Raw genomic sequence first — 27,158 nt, forward strand, 5'->3', positions numbered from 1 at the left:
TGGAGGTTGGCTTGTGACTTTTTTCCCAGTGCCCCTGTGAGGAACTGTGAGCCCAGTGTTTGACGAAGTGGCCTGTGGAGCAAGACTGCCTGAGAAGAGAGTCCGGGAGCCTCATTCACAAGCTGTGTAATGCTGGGCAAGCACCTTGACATCTCTGAACCTTGGTTTCCTATAACCTATCCATAAAGTGACACACAAACCTTCCCAGGGGCTTGGGGTGAGGGTGTTGTCGAGGCGGTGCCTGTGAACATGCCTGATGTCTGGTGAAGCATGTGCATCGTCAAATTACCGTGATGCCTTGGTGGTCATCTCCTGTTAACAGATGGGTAAACTGAGGCACCTCGAGGGAAAGGTGCTTGCCTGAGATGGTCCAAGCAGAAAATGCCCTATCTGGACTTGGAACTCATGCCTGTCTGGCCAGAAGCTCCCACTGAACCCTCCTTTCTTCTCTGCCAGGAACACCAGGTTCCCGGGACTGGCTGTTTGACCCCCTCCTTTGTCCCCTTGTGGTGCTGGGCTTTGGCTGGGTCCAGGCAGGGCCCAAGGCAGGGTCCAGGAGGCGCTTTCCTCACACTGCCCAGTCAATGAAGGGCCTGGTTTGGGAGCTGGCCGCATGTCCTGAGGTGGGGCTGGGCCAGGCCAAAGGCTCCCACCTACTCCACATTGCACCTTCCCCATGCTGGCTCGAGCAGTCATGGGTCAAATCTTTGGGTTCAGATTCACTCCATCTGAGTGCAGCAGGCCAGGCTGAGGATCAATGGTTCTATGTGGGGAGGGGCCTGGAAATGCTCATGTTCCCCACGTGGTCTGACAAGCCAGGCCGTGGGGGTTCTGGGCTCAGCCCATGACCTGGTAGCCCTTCCTTACTGGGATCCTCTGCACATACTCCTTTCTTCTCAGCCTTCCTTGCCTTCTCCGCTGAATACCACCTTTCTGTGCTGCAGGACTGCTCAGAGCCTTTACTGGCTCATGGACTTCTAGAGGGGCCAGGTTTTCCTAACTGCCTTGACTGACAAAGCCTTTGTTCTAGGAGTGATTTACAGGACTGGAGTTTCTGGGACCCTACTTTAGGAAAGGCTGCCTCCTTGATTGACTTAGCAAAGGGTGTAGCCTGGGTCTTGTTTCTTTCCCCTGGTTCCTGTGTGTCCAGGCCTGGCACAGAGCAGGCTCTCAGGCAGGGTTTGAGGCATGGATGGACAGGCTCACAGGTTCTGTTTGCTGTGCCAGTCTCTGACCCCCTCCTCGGCTCTCCCCCCACCCATACCAGTAATACCTGCAGTGGCAGACCCTGAAATCTGGGGGTATCAGTGTCCCCTGGAGAACCTGTATAAGCAAAGGCAATAATAATACACCTTCCTGGGCCCAGCTCTGGAAATGCAGATTCAGAGGGTCTGGGTTAGGGCTTGAGAATCTGAACGTTTCATGCCACAGTAGGTGGGTCCCAGGCCTTGATTTGGAAATTCCACTCTGAAGAGGGGGTGGCCTGACCTGCCCTGGGCTGGCCCACCTCAAGGGACATGCCTAGACCCCAAACTCTTCCTCATTCTTCAGAACCTAGCCCCCATACCTCTGTCAGGAAGCCTTCAGTGACCAGTCCCATCCCCATCCCACCAGCCAGGAGGCTCCTCTGAGCATCCCTAGCCTTCTATCTCAATCTTGTGACTATTTTTGTAAATGCTGATTTCCTCCCCATCTAGCGGGGTGACCTCTCAGAGGGTGAGGCTTTGTCTGTGTGCAGTGCTGGGCCTGGCATACAGTAGGCGCTTAATGTGTGCAGGTGGAATGAAACTTCTGGGTTCTGGGCTGCCTGGGCTCCTCTGTGGAGTCATTACAAAAGGGTTTTCGATGGAGATTGGGGAATTAAGTGCTAATCTTGACCGTTACTGACTGTCTGGGTGACATTGGCCAAGTTGCATTCCCTCTCTGTTTTTTGTTTCTTCCTTTGTTGAAAGAAAACAACAATAGAGGCGGGGCTGGGCACACATCAGTAACGCTCCTTAACAACTATAACCACAAACCTTTGGGACCGAATAGGTGCCCAGCTCTTTGCCTGCACAACCTCCCTCCTGTTCTAACACCCCACCCGGAAAGCTACGTGGAATCAGAAAACTCTTCTGATTTCAAGTCTCAGTTTGGTGCTAACCCAGCTCTGACTTGACCATGATACATGCCAAGGCCCGCTTTTCAGCAAGAGAGGGCAGGGTTAGGCTTTGATGTGTGCAGGTGACCAAGTGTCCAGGTAGAACGTAATGTCATTGTGTTTCCGTAGAGTTTATTCCAAGTGCATAGATATTTAAGATTCCAAGTGCCAGATATTTAATCCTCAATAGCTTGCGTGAAAACTTGGGTCCGAATGTTCACAGCAGCATGATTCCTAATGGCCAAAAGGTGGAAACAACTCAAATGTCCATCAACTGAGGACTAGATAAACAAAATGTGATCTATTCATGCAGTGGAACCTTATTCAGCCATAGAAAGGAATGTCATGTGCTATAACCTGAATGAACCTCAGAAATACCATGCTAAGTAAAAGAAGCCAGATACATTATACGATCGCATTTGTGTGAGATGTCTAGAAGAGGCAAATCTATAGGGATAGAAAGTAGACTAGTGGGGGCTGGGGGGAGAGACAATGGGGAGTGGCTGCTAATGGGGTTTCTTTTTGGGTGACAAAAATGTTCTGGAACTGGATCGCGATGATAGCTGTGTAACCTTGTGAGTACGCTAAAACCCACTGAATTAGAGGTTTTGAAAGGCTAAATTTTATGGTATGTGAATTCTATCTCAGTAAAAGGGGGAAAAAGAACACAGTGAGGGTGTTCTGCCAACATGGAGAAATAGAAGCCCTTGCCCCGTGCTGCCTCATTTCTGTGGCTTTAGTGATGTCACCCCAGGGCAGGGGTTGGGGGGGCCCCCTCTGAGGCTGGTGGGGACCCTGGCCCACCTCCTGTCTTGTGCCCACAGCATCTCTAACAAGGAGCTGTCCGATCTGATCGAGCAGTTGCAGAAGAATGCCGACCAGGTGGAGAAGAACATCGTGGACACGGAGGCCAAGATGCAGAGTGTGAGTGCCACCCTGTGCCCCCCTGTGTCCCCCTGTGCCGCCAGTCTTGGCTGGTCCAGTGGTTCTCACCAGGGGTTGGGGGTGGGGTGGATTCTGTCCCCCGCCCCTGGAGAACACGTGGACACATCTGGAGACATTTTTAGCCGTCACAACTGGGGGAGTGTGGTGGTTGGGCATCTAGTGGGTGGGGGCCAGGGATGCCGATAAACACCCTACAGGGCACAGGATGGCCCCCCACACAGAGTGATCAAGCCCCAAATGTCAATAGTGTTGAGATGGAGAAACGTCATTATTGCTGTTGATAATGGGCACACATCAGTGCCCCCCACCCTGGGGGTCAAGTTCCTGCAGTTTACAAACCCTATCTGGAGGAGAATCGTGGTCTCAGGAGCCAGGCCCTGCTTGGGATCCCAGCTTTGCCACTTACTGTGTGACCTTGGGCAAGTCACGTTACCTCTCTGTGCATGTGATTCCCTCTGAGAGGGTAAGAGGGATCATCCCCACCTCCGGGCTGCTGTAAAGATTCGATGAGATTAAACAGGTGTACTTCAGGGCTCAATATTATCATCATATCCTTATTCTTCTTGTACTACACCTGCCACTCCTTAGTTGCATGCAATCCTCCTCTTGCAGAGGAGAGAAAGCTGGGAAAATCATGTTCCCTGTCTGTGTCTCAGTTTCCTCGTCTGTGACATGGGCTAACAACTGCTCTGAACCATACTCTTCTGAGGAGTCTGTACTGTGTGGGACATTGGAGCTGCCCCCACACCTGTGAGCTGCCAAGATGATCATCTTCTCTCTCTCTCTTTTTTAAGTTTATTTATTTTGAGAGGGAGAGAGAGGGAATCCCAAGCAGGTTCCATGCTGTCAACATAGAGCCCGATGTGGGGTTTGATCCCCAAAACCCTGGGATCGTGAACTGAACCAAAATCAAGAGTTGGACGCTCAGCTAACTTAGCCACCCAGGTGCCCCCAATCATCTTCTCTTTGAGCCCCCCACCAGCCCAGTGTGGTAGAGCTTATACCCATTTTGTAGCTGGAGAAACTGAGGTTCAGAGAGGGCGAGGGTGACTAGTCAGTGACAGAGCTAGCCCCAGAAGCATCCCAGAGGTCTGGTTGCCAGATTTAGAAAACAAAAATACTGAACATCCAGTTAAATTTGACTTTGAGAACACTATGGGATATACTTATAATACAAAGTTATCCATCATTTATCTGAAATTTGAACTTAACTGGATGGTCTGTATTTCACCTGCATTCCTACCCAGGAGCGTGACCAAGAGGCGGTTCCAGCGGAGTTGGGGATGGAAGGTGGACAGGTCATGAGGGAGCTGTCCCCCCCCCATGACCATGCAGGTGTCCACCCACCCAAGGGCTGATCCACAGGCGCCCAGACACCTGAGGGATGGGGTGGGCTAGGGATGGTGCAGCTGGGAGTGAGAGATGGAGGTGTGGGGACAGAAGGCAGGAAAGGCAAGTGGAGCTTTCTGCTCCCTGCCAGGGGCCTCCCCTGGCTCCTCTCCTGTGCTCACCTGCCTGTCCACCGCCTTTACCTGCCATAGTGCCTCCCCTCCCCCGCTGCTAGCTTTTTGTTCAGGCCGCAGCTCTGTCCCAGCTCCTCTGTCGTTTTTTTTTGTTGTTATTGTTTTTTTAAATTTTTTCCCCTTTTGTTTTATTTTTGAGAGAGAGAGAGAGGGAGAGAGACAGCATTAGGGTTGGGGCAGAGAGAGGGAGCCACAGCTAGAACTCTTTGGACACTTAATAGTTTGAGCCACCCAGATGCCCCTTAATCTTTTTTTTTTTTTAAGCTTATCTATTTATTTTGACAGAGCAGGGGAGGGACAGAGGGAGAGAGGGGAGAGAGAGAATCCCAAGCAGGCTCCGCACTGTCAGCACAGAGCCCGATATGGGGCTTGAACTCAGGACCCTGAGATTATGACCTGAGCCGAAGTCAGACACTTAACCAATGAGCCCCCCAGGAATCTTTACTCCTCTCTTCATATGGTGTCATGCTATTTTATTTCCTAAATGAAAACAGCTTTTTGGGTGTGTCCTAATTTTGTCCTAATAAAAGGAATATGGGTTTGTTACAAATATTTCAGAACCAACAAACAAGTATAACAAAGCAAATTAAAATCATGTATAATTCCACCACCAGAGAAATTGATCAGCTCTTAACATTTTGGTGTATCTTTTGACCTTTTCCCATGCGTGCACGCGGGCGTGCGTGTGTGAATAGGAGGGTCTAGTGCTCTGACTTTATTTGCTTAATGACTCATGGTAACAAGGATGTGCTTGGGGGATAATTTTGAACTGTTTTTTAACTTCAAATGAACAGACCTGATAAAAGAAACTGTGTTCTGATGACCATAGGAACTAATCTTTTTCTTTCTTCTTTCCTTCCTTCCTATCATTTCTCAGAAGAAAACATCACTGTTTAATTACCCAAAAGTTCCCTTGAATTTTCCTGTTTTCTTAAATTGCAGTGAGAGTCACATAACATAAAATTAACCATTTAAAGGATATAAGTCGGTGGTATTTGGACCCCTACCACGTCTGTGTGTTTCTAAGACATTTCTGTTCCCCCAAAGGGAATCCCATACCCAAAGGCAGTCGCTCCCTGTTCCCCTTCCCTGCAGCCCCCAGAAACCCTAATCTGCTTTCTGTGTCTATGGATTTACTTCTGTATATTTCATATAAACAGAATCGTACAACATGGCCACATGTGACCTTTTATGCCAAACTTTTAAAAGTGGAGGAAGTTGAAAGAGTTTCACAGAGAGCATCCATATCTCTCCTCCCCAGATTCCACCAGTAGCATCTGCTAGATTTGCTTCATCACTCATCTGACCATCAGCACGCGTATAATTTTTTTTAATAAAAAAAATTTTTTTTAACATTTATTTATTTTCGACAGAGACAGAGCATGAGCAGGGGAGGGGCAGACAGAGAGGGAGAGACAGACAGAGTCTCAAGCAGGCTCTGCACTTGTCAGCACAGAGCCCAACATGGGGCTTGAACTCAGGAACAGTGAGATCACGACCTGAGCCGAATCAAGAGTTAGATGCTTAACCGGCTGAGACACCCAGGCGCCCTGTGTAATTTATTAGATACATCAGTCCGTATAATTTGTTTTTACTTGTAAAAACCTTTTACTTGAGCTATCCATTCTGTAAGGTATATAGAAAGTAACCGTGTGACCACTGCTCAGGTGAAGATAGAGAACATGTCCCGGAGAGCTGCCTTGTGACCTTCCCAATCCACATCCCCCAGAGGTAACCACCAGGCTGACCTCTATCACCATCGATCTGTTTTGCCCGACTGTGAGCTCTTGAACTCCTACATGGCATCTCTCAGCTAGATGTTCTCTTTCTCATCCCAGCTGCCATGTTTCAAGCAGGCCTGCATTCCCACACAGCACTTGCACGAATGAGGTAATGATTAATTTACTTCCCCCTTTTGCAAAATTAATCTTTGATACTGTAAGTGCCCAGGAGAGCTGCAGGTCTGCTGCAAATGATAGAGTGGATAAAATTCCATCCAAGCCAAGAACCGTGATGTTTTGTTGTATTTTTTTTTTTTTTTTTTAACTGGCCAGACCCAAGCCCCTCCGGGCGCCTGGCCCCACTCGCCCCTCAGTCTTCCTGGAGTTGGGCGGGGACACATGGGCTGAACACCTTTTCTTCCTTCCTCTGAGGGCCCTCTGGACCAGGCACCACATCACCTCCACTCACTTTTGCTTCTGTAACAGGCTGATCTGAGGCGGAGTTTACATGTCAAAATGCTCCCGTTCCCGGTTTACGATGCAGCGATTTTTAGTAACTTCACTGAGTGGTGCGGCCATTTCCATAAATGGGTTTTAGAACATTTTCACCCCCCGAATAAGATCCCTTGTGCTCATTTACTGTTAGTTCCTGTTTCCACCTGAGCCGCTGGCAACCGCTCATCTACTCTCTGTCTCTATGGATTAGCCGATCCAGGACAGTTCACACAAGCACAGCCCCACACCATGTGGCCTTTGGCTTCTCTTGCTTTGCAGTCCCCAAGGCTCATCCCTGACAGAGCCTGTCGGTGGATCCATCTTTTTAGAACTGAGATATTCCTCAGTTCACTTGGACGCCTCTTCCTTATCCCCGTGGCAGCAACGGGGGCCCTGAGGCCCAGCTGGGGAGGGCACTGGCTCCTCTGGGGGCCCCCCGTGTTACTTCCGGTCTGTCTTCAGCGCAGGCATTCCCCGCTGGCCTGGGGTCTCTGGAGCCCCACACAGCATGTGGCTGGCTTCAGGAATGTTGACTAAGTGAATTCATAGGCTATGTTTAGACACCTGCTGTCCTGACTGCCAGTTCGTTATTCTTCTCTAAACAAGCAGAGACCCTGGGCTCATCAGCGACACTGATTGTACCTTCCAAATATCCACCCTTTGTTTACTCTCACCATTTCTGCAGATGCCACCCCAGCATCAGCCACCCTCAGCTCCCACCTGGCCCTGTCACAACTCCTGACTGCACTGCCCTCTTAGGCTCCGCTCCTACCCTGTAGAGCCCTAAGGCATTGCCTTTAAGGATACAGAGTGGCCTTTTTGCTTGGCACCCTTCCCACTTCCTCCTCTGGCCTGCCTTCCAGCCACATGCTTGCCCTTTCCTGCCTCAGGGCCTTTGCACAGGCTGTTCCCTCTGCCTAGAACACTCTTTTCTTTCATCCTTAGTTCTTAGCTGGTGTCCTAATCTCCCAGGAGGCTCACTGACCATTGGATCTTAAAGTAGGTCCCCAGGGCACCTGGTGGCTCAGTCAGTTAAGTTTCTGATTCTTGATTTCAGCTCAGGTCATGATATCACAGTCATGAGATGGAGCCCCACATGGGGCTCTGAGCTGAATGTAGATTGCTCTGCCCTTCCCCTGTGTGCCCATGTGTGGTCTCTTTCTCTGTCTCGCAAAAATAAAACTAAAAAACAAATAAAAGCAGGTCCCCGCTATTCAACCTCTGGTGTGTTTCCTTGGGAAACACTGACATGTTCGAACTTGTAGTCACCTTTGTGAGGTTTATCTGTTTACCTGGTGGTCTCCCTGACGGGGCTGAGCAAGGCTGTGCCTCTTCATTCGCGGCTATGTCTCAGAGCCCCCAAAAGTGGGCACTTGGGCTGTTTGTTGAGAGGCAGAGGAGAGGCGAGGCAGGACCAGGGGGCCCCGTGCTGGCTCTCTCCTCCTTACCTCCACCACACCCACTGAATCCCCATCTGCTGTCTGCCTCTCTGTCTTGACTGCCACAGGACCTGGCCTGGTTGCAGGAGGGCAGACAGCCTGAGCACCGGGACACGACCCTGCAGAAGGTGTCGGATTCCGAGAAGCTACTGTACGTGCTGGAGGCGGATGCAGCCATCGCCAAGCACATGAAGCATCCCCAAGGAGACATGATTGCCGAAGAGTAGGTCCCCTCTGCTTTGCATTCCTGACACAGGGCAGGAGGACTGCAGGCTTGCTCAGTATCCCAGAGCCCAAGTCAGGGTTTACTGAGGGCTAAGTGGATGCCACACACATGCCAAACACTTCGTGTTATCCTCATGACAACCCATTTTGTAGTCAGGGAAACTGAGGCCCAGGCTGTTCTGGTCATAGTGTGACCACAGCTCCCTGACCACCATGCTGTCTAACCTCCAAGCTCTTGAGCACTCTGTCACACTGCCTGACGCCCCAGCCAGCTTCCCATGCTCATGGCTCTCCCCTCAGCTCAGATGTGGATAGGTTGGCACCCACGGTGCCTCCCACCTTGTTCTGCACTCCCCACCCTGGCAGGGGCAAGGGTCCCTTGATGCCCCCACGAACCCCTGTGCTGTTCCTGTCACGGTCCACACCACCCCTGTGGTTCCCGCTCGCTGGGGGGCTCCAGAGAGCAGTGAACCTGATCATTTCTTCCAGAACCTTCTATGGTTCTGGGCACACTGTAGGCCCTGGGGAAATGCTGATAGGGGAAGGAAGGATAAAGGAGGGTATTAGTGAGTGGAACCCAAGGCTGCCGGGTCATCCTGTGCTTCCAGGCCACTAAGCAGAAAGCCCCAGGCCGGGGTCTGGGGTATGAGGCTCCTGCTGGGGGAAGGGACATGGGCGGAGGGCCTGCCAACCGGCCCCACTGACTAGCATGGCCATTCTCTCCACTCAGCATCCGTCAGCTGAAGGAGCGTGTGACCAACCTCCGCGGGAAACACAAGCAGATATACAACCTGGTGGTGAAGGAGGTAGACCCCCAGGTCAACTGGGCGGCGCTGGTGGATGAAAAGCTGGTACGGCCCAGGCTTCAGCTGTGTGCGGGGTGGATCCCGCCATGTAATGGGTACCACGGTCCTGTCTCTGAGGGTGGTGTTCCTGATGTTTCCGACGTCTGTACCGGGGAAAAGGGCAAGGCTCAGAGAGGTGTAGCGTCTCGCCCAGGGTCACCCAGCAGAAGTGGTGGAGATGGGGACCGTCCTGCAATTGTTCTCCAGCTCTGGTCGTTGGGGTCCTGGCTGGCTAGGAGGAGCGGCCGGCTGCTCTTCCTATGCCCTCCGCCACGGAGAAGCGTGGCTGCTGGAGCCAGTGGTCTTCTCTCAGTGGGCTGACCTGGGCCAGGCCTCTGTTTCCCCACGTGTGCAATGGAAACAACCGTGTGGGCCTCGGAGGTGACAGTGAGATTCAGTGAGAGGACACTGTGGTAGAGGGGACAGTGTCTCCCTGCATCTCTCCCAGGGACCCTTGGCTCCCTCCTTGGTTCTTGGGGGGGGAGGGGGGGGCTGTGAGTCCCCCGGCCCTCGCCCACCCTCTGCCGGTCCTCTCCACCCTCCCAGGACAAACTGAGCAGCCAGAACTTTGGGACAGACCTGCCGCTGGTTGATCACCAGGTGGAGCACCACAATATCTTCCACAACGAGGTCAAGGCCATCGGGCCCCACCTGGCCAAGGACGGCGGCAAGGTGTGCACAGTGGTGGAGCGGGCCTGGACCCGGGGAGGGAGGGGCTCACACCTGCAGCCCCCACCCCAACCCATTCCCTCGACTCTATCCGCAGGAGAACAGCGACCTCCAGGCCAAGTACCAGAAACTGCTGGTGAGCGAGGCCCCCAGGGAATGGGGAGGGAGGAGGGCTGGGCAGTCAGGGCTGTGGACACAGGAGACGTGGGCAGTAAACGTTTCAAACAGAACAAGAGGGGTAAGTGGGAAGGAGGTGGTACCCTGAGTCCCTACCTGAGAAGCATCCCACCTTGCTCTGTGCTCACGGAAAACCCTGATGGAGCCCACGGATATGGCCCGTCCTACAATCTGCTGCTTTATTTCTTTATTAAGCACCTTCTGTGTCCACCAAGTATGATGCCATGTGCTTGAGAAAAAGTTTCCTGTTTCCCTCTTCAAAATCCTTAAGGAACGTGCTTTTTATTTTTTAATGTTTATTTTGAGAGAGAGCGAGCATGCATGTGAGCAAGCGGGAGAGGGCCAGAGAGAGGAGAGAGAATCCCAAGCAGCCTCTGCACTGTTAGCACAGAGCCTGATGCGGGTCTCGAACCCGAAGTGTGGGATCATGACCTGAGCTGAAATCAAGAGTCAGACATTCAACCGACTGATCCACCCAGGCTCCCCAAGAATGTGTTCTTTTTAAAACCGCACAAGTTAGGGCACCTGGGTGGTTCAGTCGGTTAAGTGTCTGACTTCAGTCCAGGTCATGATCTTGAAGTTTGTGGGTTATAGCCCCACATCGGGCTCTGCCATCAGCGTGGAGCCTACTTAGGATCTTTTGTCTCCCTCTCTCTGCCCCTCCCCTGCTCATGCCCATTCTCTCTCTCTCAAAAAAAAAAAAAAAAAATTTTGAAATAAAATTGCACAAGTTATGCATAAATCTTTCCTTGCTGCAAGGGTTCAGACACCTCAGATGTGAGGATGCCGGGGCTCTGGGGCAGACGCTTCCAATCCCGTGTTGGTGGGGACACTTGGAGAGAGCTACTTAGCCTCTTGGAGCCTCGGTTTCCTCACGTGTACGAAAACGGAGTTCCTTCGAGCCCTTGTCTCCTAGGATGGCCTCCGCTGGGGAGAAGGCCCTACCACAGTCATGCCACAGGGCAGGCCCCATGGACATGTTAGCTACTGTCCCTGTTTGCTGAGCAAACATCCCTCCCCCCTCCCTCTCCTCCCGGCCCCACACCCACCCCTTCTCACGTGGAAAGTGGTGGCAGTTTGCTACTGTCCTCCCAGCCTTCTGTACGGGGATTGTGACAAAGACAAAAGTGGAAGCTGCTAATGCTCACATTTATTGAGCACTAACTGTTTGAGCACCGGTCTGAGGGGGTCCGGCCAGGAAGCGTCGAGCCAGGCTTGTCTGCTCGCGGGCCAGAGCCGGGCCCTGGGGGAGGTGCAGAGGGAGGCTCAGCCCCGTCCTTGTGGGGGCCCCCCCCCCCACCGGTCTGCCGCAGGCGGCGTCGCAGGCACGGCAGCAGCACCTGAGCACACTGCGAGACTACATGCAGCGCTGCACCAACGAGCTGTACTGGCTGGACCAGCAGGCCAAGGGCCGCATGCAGTATGACTGGAGTGACCGCAACCTTGACTACCCCAGCCGCAGGCGCCAGTATGAGGTGGGCCCAGCGGCCTGGGGCATCCGGGGAGGGGCTGGGAGGGGCGCAGGGCTGCCGGCTGGGCCCTGAGTGCTGACCCCCCCCCCCCCACCGCCCCCCATGCAGAATTTCATCAACCGCAACCTGGAGGCCAAAGAGGAGAGAATTAACAAGCTGCACAGCGAGGGGGACCAGCTGCTGGCCGCTGAGCACCCTGGGAGGAACTCCATTGAGGTGCGTGTGCCCTGGGAAGGGGTGCTTCCTCCAGGGTGGCCTCAGGCAGTCCCCAAGATGAGGGTCCTGAATCCTGTGTCTCTGTTGCTCTGTCGTGCTGTCTTTACTTGCTCGGTCTGACCATGTTTGGTCTCATTGTCTTCCCCTTTACCACGTCCTGCCCTTGGCCCCTGGACTTCTCAAGCCCATGCAGTGTGCCTTGTACCAGCTTCCTGGGGCTGCCCTAACAAATGACCACAAACTTGGTGGCTTTAAATGACAGAAACTGGGGCTCCCGGCTGGCTCAGTCAGAAGAGCGTGCAACGCTTGATCTCAGGGTTATGAGTTCAAGCCCCACGTTGGGTGTACAGATTACTGGAAAAAAAATAAACTGTAAAAAGTATAGACAACAGAAACCTATGGTCTCACAGTCTGAAGGCCAGAAGCTTGAAGTCAAGGTGTTGGCAAGCAGCTTGTCCCTTCTGGAAGCTCAAGGACAGACTCCTCTTGTGTCTCTCCTTGCTTCCAGTGCTTGCTGGAAGTCCTTGGGGTTCCTTGGCCTGGGGCTGTTTCACTCATATCTCTGCTTCTGTTGTCACATAACTGTTTCCCTTGTGTGTCTGTATATCCTTTTCTTTTCTTTTTTTTTTTTTAATATTTTTTGAACATTTATTCATTTTTGAGAGACAGAGTGTAAGTGGGGGAGGGACAGAAAGAATGGGACACAAATCAAAGCAGGTTCCAGGCTCTGAGCTGTCAACACAGAGCCCCGCGCGGGGCTTGAACTCATGGACCACAAGATCGTGACCAGAGCTGACGTCAGACGCTTAACCCACGGAGCCACCCAGGCTCCCCTCATCTCCTTTCCTTTACTTTAAAAAAAAAAAAATTTTTTTTTATGTTTATTTTTGAGAGAGAGAGAAACAGACAAACAGAACACAAGTGGGGAAAGGGCAGAGAGAGAGGGAGACAACAGTATCTGAAGCAGGCTCCAGGTTCCGAGCCGACAGCACAGAGCCCGCCTTGGGGCTTGAACTCACAAACCGTGATATCATGACCTCAGGCAAGGTTGGACACTTAACCGCTGAGCCACTCAGGAGCCCCTCATCTCCTTTTCTTATAAGGACACCAGTCATTGAACTTGGGGCCCACCCTAAATGTAGGACGATTTCATCTTGAGATCCTTCATTAGTTACACCTGCAAAGACCCTATTTCCAAATAAAGTCACATTCTGAGTTCTGGGTGGACATGAATTTGGGGAGGGGAGGGACACCATTCAATTTTCTGCAGTGCCTTTGTGAGAATTTTTAAGAGTACCACTTTGGGAAGATGCAGGCCCTACTTATTCCTTGTGCAGTGCACAGCCCAAGTACACGAACACGGCAACCCTGCTTGGCTCCTCACCATGTCCCCTCTCCTCCCATGCCCAAGAAGAAGCTGGGTGCCTCTGTGGGAGCCACATCCAGGGAGATGCCCCCTTCCCCACCCTTCTCTGGTCCAGAACCCTGCCAAGCAGTGTCCTGCCCCCCCCCCCCCGCCCGCCTTGTCTTGGCAGGCGCACATGGAGGCTGTGCATGCAGATTGGAAGGAGTACCTGAACCTGCTCATCTGTGAGGAGAGTCACCTGAAATACATGGAAGACTACCACCAGGTACACCGCCAGCCGTGAAGCACCATTGCTGGGAGCACTCAGTGCCTACCTGGCTTACTCGTGGCCTCAGCTCTGATTCCTCCAGGAGCCTCCCAGTGTCCCTGCTTTTGATGGCATACGTGGGTGTGCCCCCAAGCTTGCTGGGCCCTGGTCTGTCTTCCCTGGAGGACAGGGCTGGAGAATCTGATTGACCAGCCCAGGAATGAGTGTGGGGTTTTCATTTTGATGAACTATATATAATGTGAAATTTGCCATCTTAGCCGCTTTTAAGCACACAGTCCAGTGGCTTAACATTCAGAGTGTTGTGCAGCCTTCACCTTGGAAAGGTTTCCAGAACCTCCAGACAAGAAGTCTGCACCCATGAAACAACCCCTCCGTTCTCCCTTCTCCAGCCCCCTTGCTCTTTCTCTCTGAATTTTCCTAGTCTACATTTTTGTGAAAGTAGACTCACATGTTATGTGGACTTTGGTGTCTTTGGCTTCTTTCGCTTGAACCTGTTTTCGAGGGTCATCGATGTCATGGCATGAATCACAACTTCATTCCCTTTTATGGCTCAACTGTATTCCATTGTATAGGCAGACCACACTGTGTTCGCCCCATTCCTTGTTGGCGGAAACTGTCTGATTTCCATAGGAATGTGGTTTTTTTTTTTTTATAACATTTTTTTATTATTGAGAGACAGACACAGAGCATGAGCAGGGGAGGGGTAGAGACAGGGGGAGACACAGAATCCAAAGCAGGCTCCAGGCTCCAAGCTGTCAGCACAGAGCATGACGCAGGGCTCGAACTCAAACTGTGAGATCATGACCTGAGCTGAAGTCGGTCTCCTAACCAACTGAGCCACCCAGGTGTCCTAGGAATGTGTATTTTTAACAAGAGCTGGTCACCTCATTCTGAGGACTGGGGACTCTGGAACTCAGGTGGCATTCCTGTAACTCCTGGTTCAGTGTCTAGACCCCCACTGGGCTGTGAGCTTCACAGGGATCCCTAAGTCCTGTTCGTGGTCACGTCCCAGGGGACAGCTGACCAGGAGTGGTTTCAGAGCGGATGGACTGGAAAATGGACAGGAGAAATTTCTAGAGCAAAGTGGCAAGGCTTGTCTTCTGTGTATCGGGACTTTAAAAAGTGTAGCATTTAAGTCAGGGTGTCCCTAGCCCAAAGAGAGGAATGGAACAGAAAAGAACCGAAAGCTTAACGGTATGTATATATGAAAACTTAGTACGTCCTGGAGGTGGCCTCATGGGGGTTGGTGGGAGGGGCCCTGGTCCAAGAGGCCACCCGGAAGCCGACTGGGGGAGGGGGGGGTCTCTGAGCTGTGGAGAGTGGGGCAGGGACGGCCCTGCCTGGGCACGAGCTTGCAGCCATAGCCGGATTGTGTCCGTAAAAGGGCCATCTGGTGTCCCCTAGTTCCACAGGGATGTGAAGGCTGCTCAGGAGCTGCTGTGCAAGGTGGACTCAGACCTGAACCAGAAATACAGCCCCGACTTCAAGGACCAGTACCAGATTGAGCTGCTGCTGCGGGAGCTGGATGTGAGTGACGGGCCCGGCGAGGGCCTCCCCACGCCCCTCCCTGCACGTCTGGCCTGGGGAAGGCGGTGTCTCAACCCGGCCCTCCCCCTGCTGCATTCAGGACCAGGAGAAGGCTCTAGACAAGTACGAGCGTGTGGTGCAGGGCCTGCAGAAGCGAGGGCAGCAGGTGGTGCCGCTCAAGTACCGCCGGGAGACGCCGCTCAAGCCCATCCCCGTGGAGGCGCTCTGTGACTTTGAGAGCGACCAGGTGAGCTGCTGCACAGGTGCCCCTGGAGCCCTGGGCGGGCTGGGCCCAGAGCTGCCCCTTTCGTGTCGCTGAAAGGTCTTAGGAGTTGTAAGGCTGGATTCAGGGCCTCACACCAGTGTTTTCTAGGGACCTGTGTCCGTCTCTGTGGTTGGGGTCACTCTACCAGTCCCCCGCAGAACCCCACCAGTTGCCCTGCTCCTCTGTCCTACCAGCTTTAAGTCCGGCGTCCTGCCTAAACCAATCACTGTGGCTGGCAGGTGCCATTCTCTCATTGGCCGGGCCTGAGCCACATGTCCAGCCTGAGTAGTCGGGGACTGTGGGAAGGGGGGTTCCCCAAAGGGAAATCCAAGCAGATGTTGAGACAGCAAATTTAACACATCCCCGTGCAGCTGTACCCTCCCTAGTCTCTATGCTGAAATGTCTTGGGGAGGGCCACAGAGATGGGCTAAGACCCGGGCGGTGGGGCAAGATGGCAACTGGGCCCCTGGTCACTGGCCAGGGCAGGTCTCTCCATGCCTTCTGACTGGCCTGCCCCTGCCAGGGCCTCATCTCACGGGGCTACAGCTACACCCTGCAGAGCAACAACGGGGAGAGCTGGGACCTCACGGACAGCACAGGCAACAAGCTGACCGCCCCCGCCGTCTGCTTCGTGATCCCCCCGACTGACCCCGAAGCCCTGGCTCTGGCCGAGAGGTAACAAGGCCAAGCGGGGAACCAGCGTGGACTGGCCCCACCCTCTGGGCCCCTCAGGCCCCGTTCACAGCCCTGGCATCCTGACTCAGCCTCAGGAGGCAACTACCACCCCCCCACCTGCACCCCCTTGGGGGCTCAAGTGGGACAGGAGCAGACCCCTTTGGCCAGGCTGACCTGCCACATGTGAACGTCAGGCTGTAGGCGGCATAGCCAGCGAGCAGTTTCTCTGCAGGTGCCTCTGGGCCTTTGCATATGCTGTTCCCTCTGCCCAGACACCTGCTCGAGGTCTGGTTGGCTCAGGCCTCTTGAATTAAGACAGCTCCTTGGTTACCTCTTCTGTGAAGAGCTTACTCCCCTCCACCCTGGCTCCAGGAAAAGCGTTGCCCACTCTTGGGTCCAGCACCTTCTCCCACTGCACATTCTGCCCCTTATCATCACCCTGTGTGTCAGTCTCATGTGGGGAGGGGCTCCTGGGGACTTAACTGTCTCTAGGGCCTCGTTCAGTACTTGGTGCATGCAAAGTATGTACCCAAGAACCCTTTGTTAAATGAGTGATTCAGGAATGCCTTCGGCAGGAATCCATTCGGCACGTATTTACTGAGCACCTACTGTGTACTGCTACCTCAGGAGTAATGTCTTGGTGGGGAAGACAAAGGAACAAATGATGACTTTAGGTAGTAAAACCTGGTATGAAGAAAAGAAAAGAGGCTGAGTCACGATGCCAGGCCTCCAGAAGCAAAGAGCCGCATTGTAGCAAATTTTCCATGTCTTCCGGGTTTTAACTTTTCAAACCACTTCCACGAGCCTTGTGACTTCTCTGGGCCACACCCAGCCACAACCTGGAGTCCCGGGTCTGTAAGCACAGGGGGCAGTGGGCTGCCCCAGGCCCCCAGCCCATGTTTGCACCCACAGCTTGGGCAGCCAGTACCGGAGCGTGCGGCAGAAGGCAGCCAGGAGCATGAACGCACTCCAGCAGCGGCATGAGGTGCTGAAGGCAGAGAGCCCTGGAGGTGGGTGCCAGGGCCACTGTCCCAGGCTCTGGGCAGTCTGTGCTGCAGTTGGAAGGGCAGGGGACAGGCAAGGCAGGGGTGAGGGAGGCTGGGGCAGCCCCAGAAGGCCCCGCTTGGTCTCCTAGGCCCTGTCCCTGCGCCTTGCTCCCCCCATCCCCCCGCCGCCACCTGACTGCGATTTCCTTCCGGCAGATGCCTCCGACCAGCAGGGGCGGCATCTGTTGGCTGGCTTGGACAAGGTGGCCAGAGATCTGGACCGGCAGGAGAAGGCTATCACGGGGATCCTCCGGCCGCCGCTGGAGCAGGGCCGGGCTGTGCAGGACAGCGCTGAACGGGCCAAGGACCTGAAGGTACTGCCAGACTGGTCTCATCTCGACGGGGACCACCTGCCACGTCACCAGAAGTCCTGAGTGATGGCGGTGAGGGGAGCTGTGCTAGGCTGATGACCGAGGAGATGCCAGAGCCCTGGTGCCCCAGACACCGCCCCAGGACAAAGGGCAGGCGAGGTTCATGCTGCCCCCACACAGCTTGCCGCTCGTGGGCTTGTGGCAGTGTTGATGACACTAGTGACCGGCCCCAGCCGCACGGGGCCACACGCCGCTTCGGAGTTCCGGAGCCGCGTGCTGGTTGCTTGACCACAGACCTGCTATTCAAGCCCAGGCCTCAGTTTCCTCAGAGACAGTCAAGGCCAGAGGACGACGGGCACAGGGTAGGGGCATGGCCACGTCATGCCGCATCCCTTCCTAAGTGGTCATAGGGTCACCTGTGAATGGGGAGAGAAAAAGCACCCCACCTCATGGGGTCGCCCCCAAAGATGGATAAAATCATCCCCGTGACGTGCACCGAACAGGAGGTCTGTTGTCACACACCCTGCGTCACAATTCCCCTGGGTGCTCATTACGGGCTGGCTCCCCAGGGAGGGCTCAGGCTTCCTCAGCTGCTTCCTTTGTCCCACAAGGCCCCTGGAGGGAAGGGGGCTGCTGGGCTGTGGCCAACTCCAGGGGCTCTGGTCCCCACAGAACATCACCAACGAGCTGCTGCGGATCGAGCCCGAGAAGGCACGCAGCACGGCTGAGTGCCAGGACTTCATGCAGGCCCTCCCGGGCAACGGAAGCGTACCTCTGCTGAGGACCCGGGTCGACGACACCAACCGCAAATACGAGCGCCTGGTGCAGCTGCTGGACTTGGCCCAGGAGAAGTGTGTGGTGGGCGGGTGGCGGGCAGGTCGGGTGGGACTGTGGAGCCAGATGGGCACCCCTCACTCCTGACCCGTGTCATCAGGGTGGACGTGGCCAACCGCCTGGAGATGAGCCTGCGGCAGGGCTGGGAGGCACTGGCCGAGTATGAGACCCGGTTGACCCAGGACGACACGGTGCCCGAGGGCGGCCGGGCCCTAGACAGCAAGAGGCAGGAGCTGGTGGTGAGTCTGGGGACCGGGGCCTCGGGAGCCTTCCTCTCCAGGTGCCCCCGGCCTGCCAGCTCTGAACAGATGGGGACGGAGGCCCCGAGTCTCAGGGCAGTGAGTCCCCAGGTTTTGAAAGGCTGCAGTGTGCCAACTCAGAAGTTGCGGCTGGAGAGCTGTGGCATAAATCCCAGCTACTCCTGGGACCTGCGTGGCTTGTGGAAATCAGGTGCCGGTATCTGCATAATCCGCCCAGATTTCCAGGATCTGTGGGAGAGCAGATCCAGCCTGCGGGGCCCACATGCTCTGGGAGCACGTGGCTCCCCCCACCCCCAGCGTCTACTTTACCTGCACAGTTGCCACGGGGCCACTTCACATGTCTGCCCGCCTGACTCCTGAGGGCACACGGGTCCGTGGGCCCTTAGGAGGCTGCTTATTCACACACCAGTCCACAGAATCCTCGCTCTGTGCTGAGATTCTCACCTCAGAGCCAAGGAAACTGGCTCAGACAGAAAGCCTCTGCCCAGGCCTTAAAGTTGGAAAGCAGCTGGCCACTCTCGTCCTGGGCACATGCTGCTTCCTGCAGGGTTTTTACACGTTAGTTTTTCCGGCTGGTGTTCCCGGCGACGGAACAGAACGTTGCAGAGATGACCACCACATTTAATGAGAAACACAGAGGCAAAACCCCTGTCCTTCTCCTCCCCAACCCCCACCCAGGCTTCCTACCCCCAAAGCCAGAGGCCTCAGGCAGCTTGGGTGGTGCTGCCCTGACCCCCACCCCGGGGCTCTGACCGCAGCGCCCACCTTCTGCCTCTCCGCCCCGACAGGCCCTGGCCTCTGAGCTGCAGGCCCAGGAGTCCCTGCTCGGTGACGTGGAGCAGAACCTGCAGGCAGCCAAGCGCTGCTCCAGCTCCCTGGCCAGCCGCTTCCAGGAGCACTGCCCGGACCTGGAGCGCCAGGAGGCTGAGGCGCACAGGCTGGCCCAGCGCTTTGACAACCTCCGCCAGCAGGTGGAGCTCAGGTGAGTAGCCGTGGCCGGGCGGCAGCCTCTGCCTAGCTCGTGTGCTGTGAGGCTGCCGCAAGTGGTTTGCTTTCTAGATTTTCCCATTTTGGAAAAAGCAATCCATCTGCACAGTAAAAACCTCAAGGTGATTACAACGACCAGCCCCGACCCCAAGGCAGGCGTGGCTACCATTTTGTGTACACTTCCAGAAATGTTCTTGAGGAGCTGGCGGGTGGGGGGTGGGGGCCGTGACATCAGTGACAACACAGCACATACACCGCATCTTGCTTGTTCCTGTCCTATGTCCTGTTGGTCTCAGGAGTCCCTAAGTGTGACCTCCTCTTGTGTCTTCCGGAAGAGCTCCTGTAGAACAGATCCCGCTCCCCCTTCCTTCGGTGCTGGGTACAGTCCACCAGGGGAGCAGCCATGCAGGCCTGCAAGCGGCTTTTGTGTGTCGCATTTTAACTACAAATTCAGCCTCTTTAATTGGTATTGGACTTTTCTGGGCCATCTGCCCTGGGAGGCAGGTCCAGTAGCTTGTGTCTTTCGAGGAACTTGTCCATCTCATCACGTAGTTGAATTTAGTGGCATAAAATGGTCCTTAATATTCTGATTTTCACTGTTCACAGGACTTGAGGGGATGTCCCCCGCCCCCATTCCTGATGTTGTACCTTTCCTCGTTCTATTTGTATATACATCCTCTTTTTGCTTCCTGATTCTTCTGAGGTCTATCAATTCACTGCTCTCTGTTGCTGTTCTCTTTCATGGGCATCTGTTCGTTATTTCCTACTGCTGCTTAGGTTTGCTCTTCTCTTTTTTTAAAAAAATATTTTTTTAATGTTATTTTTGAGAGAGAGACAGAATGAGAGCGGGTTGGGGCAGAGAGAGAGAGGGAGGCACAGAATCTGAAGCAGGCTCCAGGCTCTGAGCTGTCAGCACAGAGCCCGACGCAAGGCTGGAACTCAGGAATGGTGAGATCATGACCTGAGCCAAAGTGGGACGGCCAACCGGCTGAGCCACCTAGGTGCCTCAACTGCTCTCTTTTCAAGCAATGTTTAGGTTATTCTATTAGGTTATATTTGATCCCTCCTGCTTTTAAAACATGAGCAAAGAGGAGTTCTTTAAAGAGAGACAGGAGGCATCTTCTGACTGCGGCAGAGGCCTGACAGGCTTTCCTCCACAGGGCCCAGAGCCTGCAGCATGCCAGGGCCGCGTATGACGACTACCGCAGCGGCTACGACCACATGCTCCAGTTCTTGTCCCACATCCCCACCTACGAGCCCCAGGAGACAGACACCCTCAGCCAGATGGAGACCAAGCTGAAGAATCAGAAGGTAAGGCGGTTGCCTCCGTGTTCACAGGTCTACAGTGGCATGGGGGCTGTCGGAGGTTGGCAAGGTCCCTTAAGACCTCGGCCCTGCTTGGCTGCCAGCACCTAACTCTGAGAATAAGAATGGCCTCGCTCCTGCCTCAGTGCCCAGCACAGGGCCTGGCCCAGAGTGGACAGTCCACATAGGCTGGCTGAATGAGCAAATAGCTACAGCAACACATGAGGAGCCCTCGTGGTAAAAAAAAAAAAAAAAAAAAAAAAAAAAAAAAAAAATCCCGTTTCCAAAGTTCCGAGTCCTGGTTGGCTGGAAGGCAGCAGTGTCTTGGGAGTGAGGGACACAGGACCCCAACAGCCTAGATTCAAACTCAGGTTCCAACCCTAATGGCCATGTCCTTGTGGGCAAGTCAGTGAAGGTGACTATGCCTCAATTTCATTACTCGTAGACTGGAGATAATGATAGCACTTACCTCACAGGACAACTTCAAGATAAAATGAGATCGAAGATATTAGAAGAGTGCCTGACATTTCGAAGCACTCCATAAATACTGGTTTCCTGGCAAAGACAATGATCTTCCTGGCCCTTCTTCACAGGGTCAGAGAATTGCCTTTTGTGACCAACAACTGTATACAAGGAAGCCGTTCATGAAACTTTGTACTACAGAAGTTGAATTTCAGATTCTGAGGAATCCAGCTACTCTGTCAAGGGTTGTTTTTGTTGGTTTGTTTCTTAATTTTTTATTTTAAAAGTCTCTGTTGTTTTACAGAACCTGCTAGATGAGATCGCAAGAAGGGAAGAGGAAGTCCAGAAAGTCTGCACCTCCTCCCAGCAGTACCAGCAAGCTGTCAAGGTGAGCCGGGAAGTTCCTGCCGAGTGCAAGACAGCAGGGCCTCGTCCTGTCAGGAGGGCCGGACAGAGAAGGGCTAGACCGGGGGGGGGGGGGGGGGGTCGTCCTCGGGCACTGCGGGCAGCCCTGGGAGCGGGCACAGCCCTTTAGGAAAACTGTGTGTCCCAGATGCTGAACACCAGAGAAGGGATTGCTACTGCTTGAAGCAGTAAACAGGGAGAATTTATCCCAGAGGAAAAACAAAACAACAATGGAGGATAAATAAAAATCTTCGTAGCAGCAGCTATTATTCACAATAGCAAAAGAAAAAAACTAGAAATATCCTACATGGCCGATGGATTACGGAGTCAGCAAAGGAATAAAGGGGATCTGAGGCAGCAGGAGAACCGGCTCAAGTGCTGTGGGGAGAGAGCAGAGCCCCACACTCGGGGCCCCGAGGGGGCTCTGTCTGGGGCGGGAGGGCACTGCACGCCTCCTTTCTGTCGTGTCCTGGGTTGTTGAGGGACACAGCTCTGGACAGCCGGCATGTAGATGCTTCTCAGCACCTCCTGGCCGTTACTATAGTACGCAGCCGTGCAGACCTCCAAAGTCCGCTACAAGGGGCAGAAGAACACTTCTGTCTCTATTGCGGTTGTCTGCCCTCCACCATGTCTTTCTCTCACCCAGGACTATGAGTTAGAAGCAGAGAAACTAAGGTCCCTTCTTGACTTGGAGAATGGAAGGAGTAGCCACGTCACCAAGAGAGCCAGGCTCCAGTCCCCCGCTGCCAAAGTGAGGGAAGAGGTGAGTGGTGCAGGCGGGCCCTGGGGGAGGCACGGCACACAGGCCTCAGAGATGCACCCCAACAGGGAAACGGGGCCGAGAGCCCTCGTGGGTGCTCGATAAGGTAAGACAGGTTTGGTTAAGAACAGATGGTAGACTTGTTCTCGGGCAGTGATGTGGATATACCTGGAAAGACAGCCTGCTGCAGGGATCTGGGAGGCTCCCACAGGACTCCTCCTAAGTAAGTACACGTGGAGAGCTGGGGTTACTTCCTTCCGCGTATGAGTAAGTGAAGGCTCCGAGAGGAAGACCTGCTCAGGGTCATGCAGACTTTCGCCTTCATGCTCTAAATCCAGTTCCTCCAGCAGCTGAGACTATAGTTCAATTCCAGGTAGCAAGAGACCAGAAGCTACCCTCTATCCCCAAATGCCAGACTTTTCAAACACGGTCCACCTCGCTGCTGCTCAGCCTGTTGACTCCTGTTTGCTGACTGCTCTCCCGTAGGAAGCGGCTCTTGCTGCCAAGTTCACTGAAGTTAACGCCATCAACAGACAGAGGCTTCACAATCTGGAGTTTGCCCTGAGTCTCCTGAGACAGGTAATGGATCTCCTACAGGTCAGACATTCTACTTCCCACTATTCCAGCAGGTAAGAAATCAGGCTCATTCTGCTCCCACAAAACAGTCCGTGAGCTGGTGGCAGTGTCCCTGGCTATCGGACGGCACCAGCGCAGGTAGTGGCCTAGCCAGCGCTTCTGTGAGCACGAAAGCAGCACGTATTCCATCCAGCAAATATTTGCTGGGTCCCCAGGGCAGGTAGCTTGTTTTCAGAAGCCCACGTCTGTCCGTCCATACAGTGGAAAATGAAGCAGGGCCACCGTGGAAGCCTCTGTCTGTACTGAGTGCACCAAGCAGGGTGCAGAACAGGGGACGACCGCTTCTGCAGAAAAAGAAACATGTGGCATGCACTCAAAATGTACGTCTCAAAGACGACAGCCTCTGGGAACAGGACCGGAGGTAGGATGCTCTGCCATGGTCGTCAACTACTTTACTGTTCAAAAAACCTAAACTATTTGTTTCACCATCTTCTAAAGTAACCCCGGAACTCAGTGAACTCGACACCGAGGGAGCCTCGGGCGTCACAGGGTCTGACCTTTCCATGGGGGACTGAGGTGCGCTCCGACCAGGTGGGAACAGGCCAGGCCGCGCATTAACCACGCACTGTCTTCTCCTTCTCAGCAGCCGGAGGTGGGAGCGAGCCACGAGACCCCGCAAGGTAGCACCCCGGGCTCCGCGGTGGAGGAGACGTGGAAGGTACAGAAGGAGCTGGAGGAGGAGACTGAGAGGAGGCAGCAGCTGGAGAAGGAGGTCAAGAGCGCACAGGAGGAGATCCAGACCCTGCAGAATCGGAGCCCGCAGGAAGCGGTGGTACAGAAGGAAGTGCTGAAGAAGGTGCCGGACCCCGCACTCGAGGAGAGCTTCCAGCAGATGCAGCGGACCCTGGTGGAGGAGCAGCACAAGAACCAGCTGCTGCAGGAGGAGCTGGAGGGGCTGCGGCTGCGGTTGCGTGCCCTGGAGCAGGAGACCAGGAACGGGGGGCAGGAGTACGTGGTCAAGGAGGTCCTGCGCATCGAGCCGGACCGAGCCCAGGCGGACGAGGTCCTGAAGCTGAGGGAGGAGCTGGAGGAGCTGAGGCGGCAGAAGGGCACCCGGGAAGCAGAGGCAGCCCTCCTGCAGCAGCGCATCGCGGCCCTGGCCGAGGAGAAGGAGCGGGCCCAGGAGAGGGTCACCGAGAAGGAGGTGGTGAAACTGCAGAACGACCCCCAGCTGGAGGCAGAGTACCGGCAGCTGCAGGAGGCCCGGCAGCGGGAGGGCAAACGCAGGGAGGAGCACGAAGAGGAGCTGAGCTTCCTCCAGGACAAGCTGAAGAGGCTGGAGAAGGAGCGGGCCATGGCAGAGGGGAAGATCACAGTGAAGGAGGTGCTCAAGGTGGAAAGGGATGTGGCGACCGAGAGGGAGGTCGGTGACCTCAAGCGCCAGTGTGAGGATGAGGCTGCCAAGGCTCGCACCAACCAGAGGGAGAAGACTGAGCTGCTTCGCAAGATTTGGGCCCTGGAGGAGGAAAATGCCCGAGTGCTGGTACAGGAGAAAGTGCGGGAGATTGTCCGGCCAGACCCCGAGGCAGAGAGGGAAGTGGCCAACCTCCGCCTGGAGCTCGTGGAGCAGGAACGCAAGTACCGGGGGGCCGAGGAGCAGCTGAAGAGCTACCAGAGTGAGCTGGAGGCGCTCAGGAGGAGGGGCCCCCAGGTAGAGGTCAAAGAGGTGACCAAGGAAGTCATCAAGTACAAGACGGACCCCGAGATGGAGAAAGAGCTCCGGAGGCTCCGGGAGGAGATTGTGGACAAGACGAGACTTATTGAAAGGTGCGACTTAGAAATCTACCAGTTAAAGCAAGAGATCCAGTCCCTGAAAGACACCAAACCCCAGGTGCAGACCAAGGAGGTGGTCCAGGAGATCCTCCAGTTCCAGGAAGACCCCCAAACCAAGGAGGAAGTGGAGTCTCTGCGGGCCAGGCTCTCAGAGGAACAGAAGAAGCAAGTGGATCTGCAAAGAGAGCGAGCCTCCCAGGAGGAGAAGATCAGGCAGAAAGAGGAGGAGCTGTCCCAGGTGAAGGAAAAGGTGGTCCAGCAGGAGGTGGTCAGGTACGAGGAGGAGCCCAGCCTGCGCGCCGAGGTGAACGCCTTCACCCAGAGCATCGAGGTGGAGCTGCAGCAGATCGACAGCCTCCGTGGGGAGCTGCGGCGGCTGCAGCGCCGGCGCGCAGAGCTGGAGCGCCAGCTCGAGGAGCTGGACCGCGAGCGGCAGGCGCGCAGGGAGGCCGAGCTGGAGGTGCAGCGCCTGAAGCAGCGGCTGGCCGACCTGGAGAAGGAGGAGGCGGAGGCCCGGGAGAAGGTGACCCTCAAGCAGAAGGTGGTGCTGCAGCAGGACCCGCAGCAGGCCCGGGAGCACTCTCTGCTCAAAGTCCAGCTGGAGGAAGAAAGGCACCGGCGACAGGTCCTGGAGAGTGAGCTCGAGACCCTGAAGCAGCAGCTCATCAACCTGGAGAAGATGGAGGTCAAGGAGAAGGTGGTCTTCTCTGAAAGCATCCAGGTGGAGAAGGGCGACACTGAACAAGAGATCCAGAAGCTCAGGAGCAGCCTGGAGGAGGAGAGCCGGAGCAAGAGGGAACTGGATGCCGAAGTGAGTCGGCTGGAAGCCAAGCTGTCGGAGCTGGAGTTCTGTAACTCCAAGTCGTCCAAGGAGCTGGACTTCCTCAGGGAGGAAAACCACAGGCTGCAGCTGGAGCGGCAGAGCCTGCAGCTCGAGACCCGGAGGCTCCAGTCAGAAATGGAAATGGCAGCAACAGAAACCCGAGACCTGAGAACCACCAGCACGGCGGACTCGGGGACGAACCTGGACTCCAGGCTGTGGTCCCTGGAGAGAGAGCTGGATGACCTCAAGAGGCTCTCCAAAGACAAAGACCTGGAGATCGACGAGCTGCAGAAGCGCCTGGGCTCCGTGGCCGTCAAGAGGGAGCAGAGAGAGAACCACCTGCGGCGCTCCATCGTGGTCATCGACCCCGACACGGGCCGGGAGCTGTCCCCAGAGGAAGCCCATCGGGCCGGCCTCATCGACTGGAACATGTTCGTGAAACTCAGGAGCCAGGAGTGTGACTGGGAGGAAATCTCGGTGAAGGGTCCCAGCGGGGAGTCCTCCGTGATCCACGACAGGAAGTCTGGCAGGAAGTTCTCCATTGAAGAGGCGCTGCAGAAAGGACGCCTGACCCCGGCTCAGTACGAGCGCTACGTCAACAAGGATATGTCCATCCAGGAGCTGGCCGTCCTGGTGTCCGGGCAGAAGTAGGCCCAGCCCGGCCCTCCACCTTCTTGGAAGCACCCAGCTGGCCGGCTGGCTCCCACCCAGAACCGCTGGGTCTTCTCCTCCGTGGCCCTGTGCGGGCTCTGAACCTGTGCAGAGCTGAGCCCATCGCCCAAGCCCGTCTCATGGTCATTCACCCTGGGTGAGGGACCCGCTTCATCCTCTGATGATCAGACAACCACAATGCCCCTCTTCTGTCCCTTTTCCCACACATTTCCATCAATAGACTCTTCGTGTGACACCTGGAAACGACCCAAAAAACTAAAGCCATGACGACCGAGGCGGACGAGCCACTCCACGCTCCGGCCTTCACACCCCCCGTGGAGACGCCCCAGGGCAGAAAGGCCTCCCTTCCACACACGTGTAGGTATACCAACGGACTGGGCCCCTCAGGGCTGCCAACCTGCACTCACGGCCCCCCCAGGATTGTGGCTGAGAGCCCACTTTCTGTCCGAAGCCTCCTGGTGACAGATCTGGGCTCTGTGCCAGAAGAGGCGCAAAGAAACCAGAACAGTGTATGGCCTTCGGTGCTAGAGTGAAGGTTAACTGTCAGCCAGACTGTCCACCATCAGAAAATGTGTTGTGGTTCTCAAAATATTTTCATGATGGACTGTGTTGCCGTTAGCCTTAGTTTCAGTGCCTTACAAGTCTTGTGTGTTAGCTCACTGGCATTTGGGTATGCTACACATTTGATTTTTCACCAGATGAATTTTATGTTCTGTGTTATCTCACGTATTATGGAAAAAATGGGATTAGGGATTCTATTTCTAGTGCAAAATAAACACCTGGGTGGCTTGATTCTAACTTCATGGCGTTTCTTCTTTTGCATGTGAAGCTTAGTTATTTCCCCTGCTCCTCTTGGCTTCTGGCCAAAAGGGATATTCCACATATACCAGCTCCTAGGGCAGGAAAAATTGGCTCA

The 27,158-nt window shown here is 54.8% G+C and overlaps 1 protein-coding gene and 1 long non-coding RNA gene across 3 annotated transcripts in view; one reads left to right on the plus strand and one right to left on the minus strand.

Annotated features, from left to right (window-relative positions):
- The window catches only part of PPL (periplakin), a 45,688-nt gene extending 18,648 nt beyond the window's left edge, over positions 1 to 27,040 (plus strand). Inside the window, exons 2-22 of one of the 2 annotated variants that reach the window (XM_040459085.1) lie at positions 2,965 to 3,064; positions 8,332 to 8,486; positions 9,219 to 9,339; positions 9,880 to 10,005; positions 10,100 to 10,138; positions 11,493 to 11,654; positions 11,760 to 11,867; positions 13,403 to 13,498; positions 14,906 to 15,028; positions 15,129 to 15,275; positions 15,817 to 15,968; positions 16,881 to 16,978; positions 17,171 to 17,328; positions 17,998 to 18,176; positions 18,260 to 18,398; positions 19,208 to 19,401; positions 20,567 to 20,717; positions 21,478 to 21,561; positions 22,225 to 22,341; positions 22,825 to 22,917; positions 23,561 to 27,040. In XM_040459085.1, the coding sequence (XP_040315019.1) occupies positions 2,965 to 3,064; positions 8,332 to 8,486; positions 9,219 to 9,339; positions 9,880 to 10,005; positions 10,100 to 10,138; positions 11,493 to 11,654; positions 11,760 to 11,867; positions 13,403 to 13,498; positions 14,906 to 15,028; positions 15,129 to 15,275; positions 15,817 to 15,968; positions 16,881 to 16,978; positions 17,171 to 17,328; positions 17,998 to 18,176; positions 18,260 to 18,398; positions 19,208 to 19,401; positions 20,567 to 20,717; positions 21,478 to 21,561; positions 22,225 to 22,341; positions 22,825 to 22,917; positions 23,561 to 26,221 (5,203 nt within the window). In that variant the 3' untranslated portion in view covers positions 26,222 to 27,040. Of the gene's footprint in view, positions 1 to 2,964; positions 3,065 to 8,331; positions 8,487 to 9,218; positions 9,340 to 9,879; positions 10,006 to 10,099; positions 10,139 to 11,492; positions 11,655 to 11,759; positions 11,868 to 13,402; positions 13,499 to 14,905; positions 15,029 to 15,128; positions 15,276 to 15,816; positions 15,969 to 16,880; positions 16,979 to 17,170; positions 17,329 to 17,997; positions 18,177 to 18,259; positions 18,399 to 19,207; positions 19,402 to 20,566; positions 20,718 to 21,477; positions 21,562 to 22,224; positions 22,342 to 22,824; positions 22,918 to 23,557 lie in introns of both variants that reach the window. The other variant, XM_040459084.1, reaches the window with a different exon arrangement.
- On the minus strand, positions 1,044 to 23,561 carry LOC121019572 (uncharacterized). Its single transcript, XR_005785688.1, has 3 exons — positions 22,812 to 23,561; positions 17,618 to 17,624; positions 1,044 to 1,054 (listed from the first exon to the last, which is right to left on the minus strand). It is a non-coding gene; the product is annotated as an uncharacterized LOC121019572 (long non-coding RNA).
- Positions 27,041 to 27,158: the final 118 nt, after the last annotated feature.

Source organism: Herpailurus yagouaroundi, unplaced genomic scaffold (assembly GCF_014898765.1).
Source record: "Herpailurus yagouaroundi ecotype Mexico unplaced genomic scaffold, PumYag 222, whole genome shotgun sequence".
Taxonomy (NCBI): Eukaryota; Metazoa; Chordata; class Mammalia; order Carnivora; family Felidae; genus Herpailurus; species Herpailurus yagouaroundi.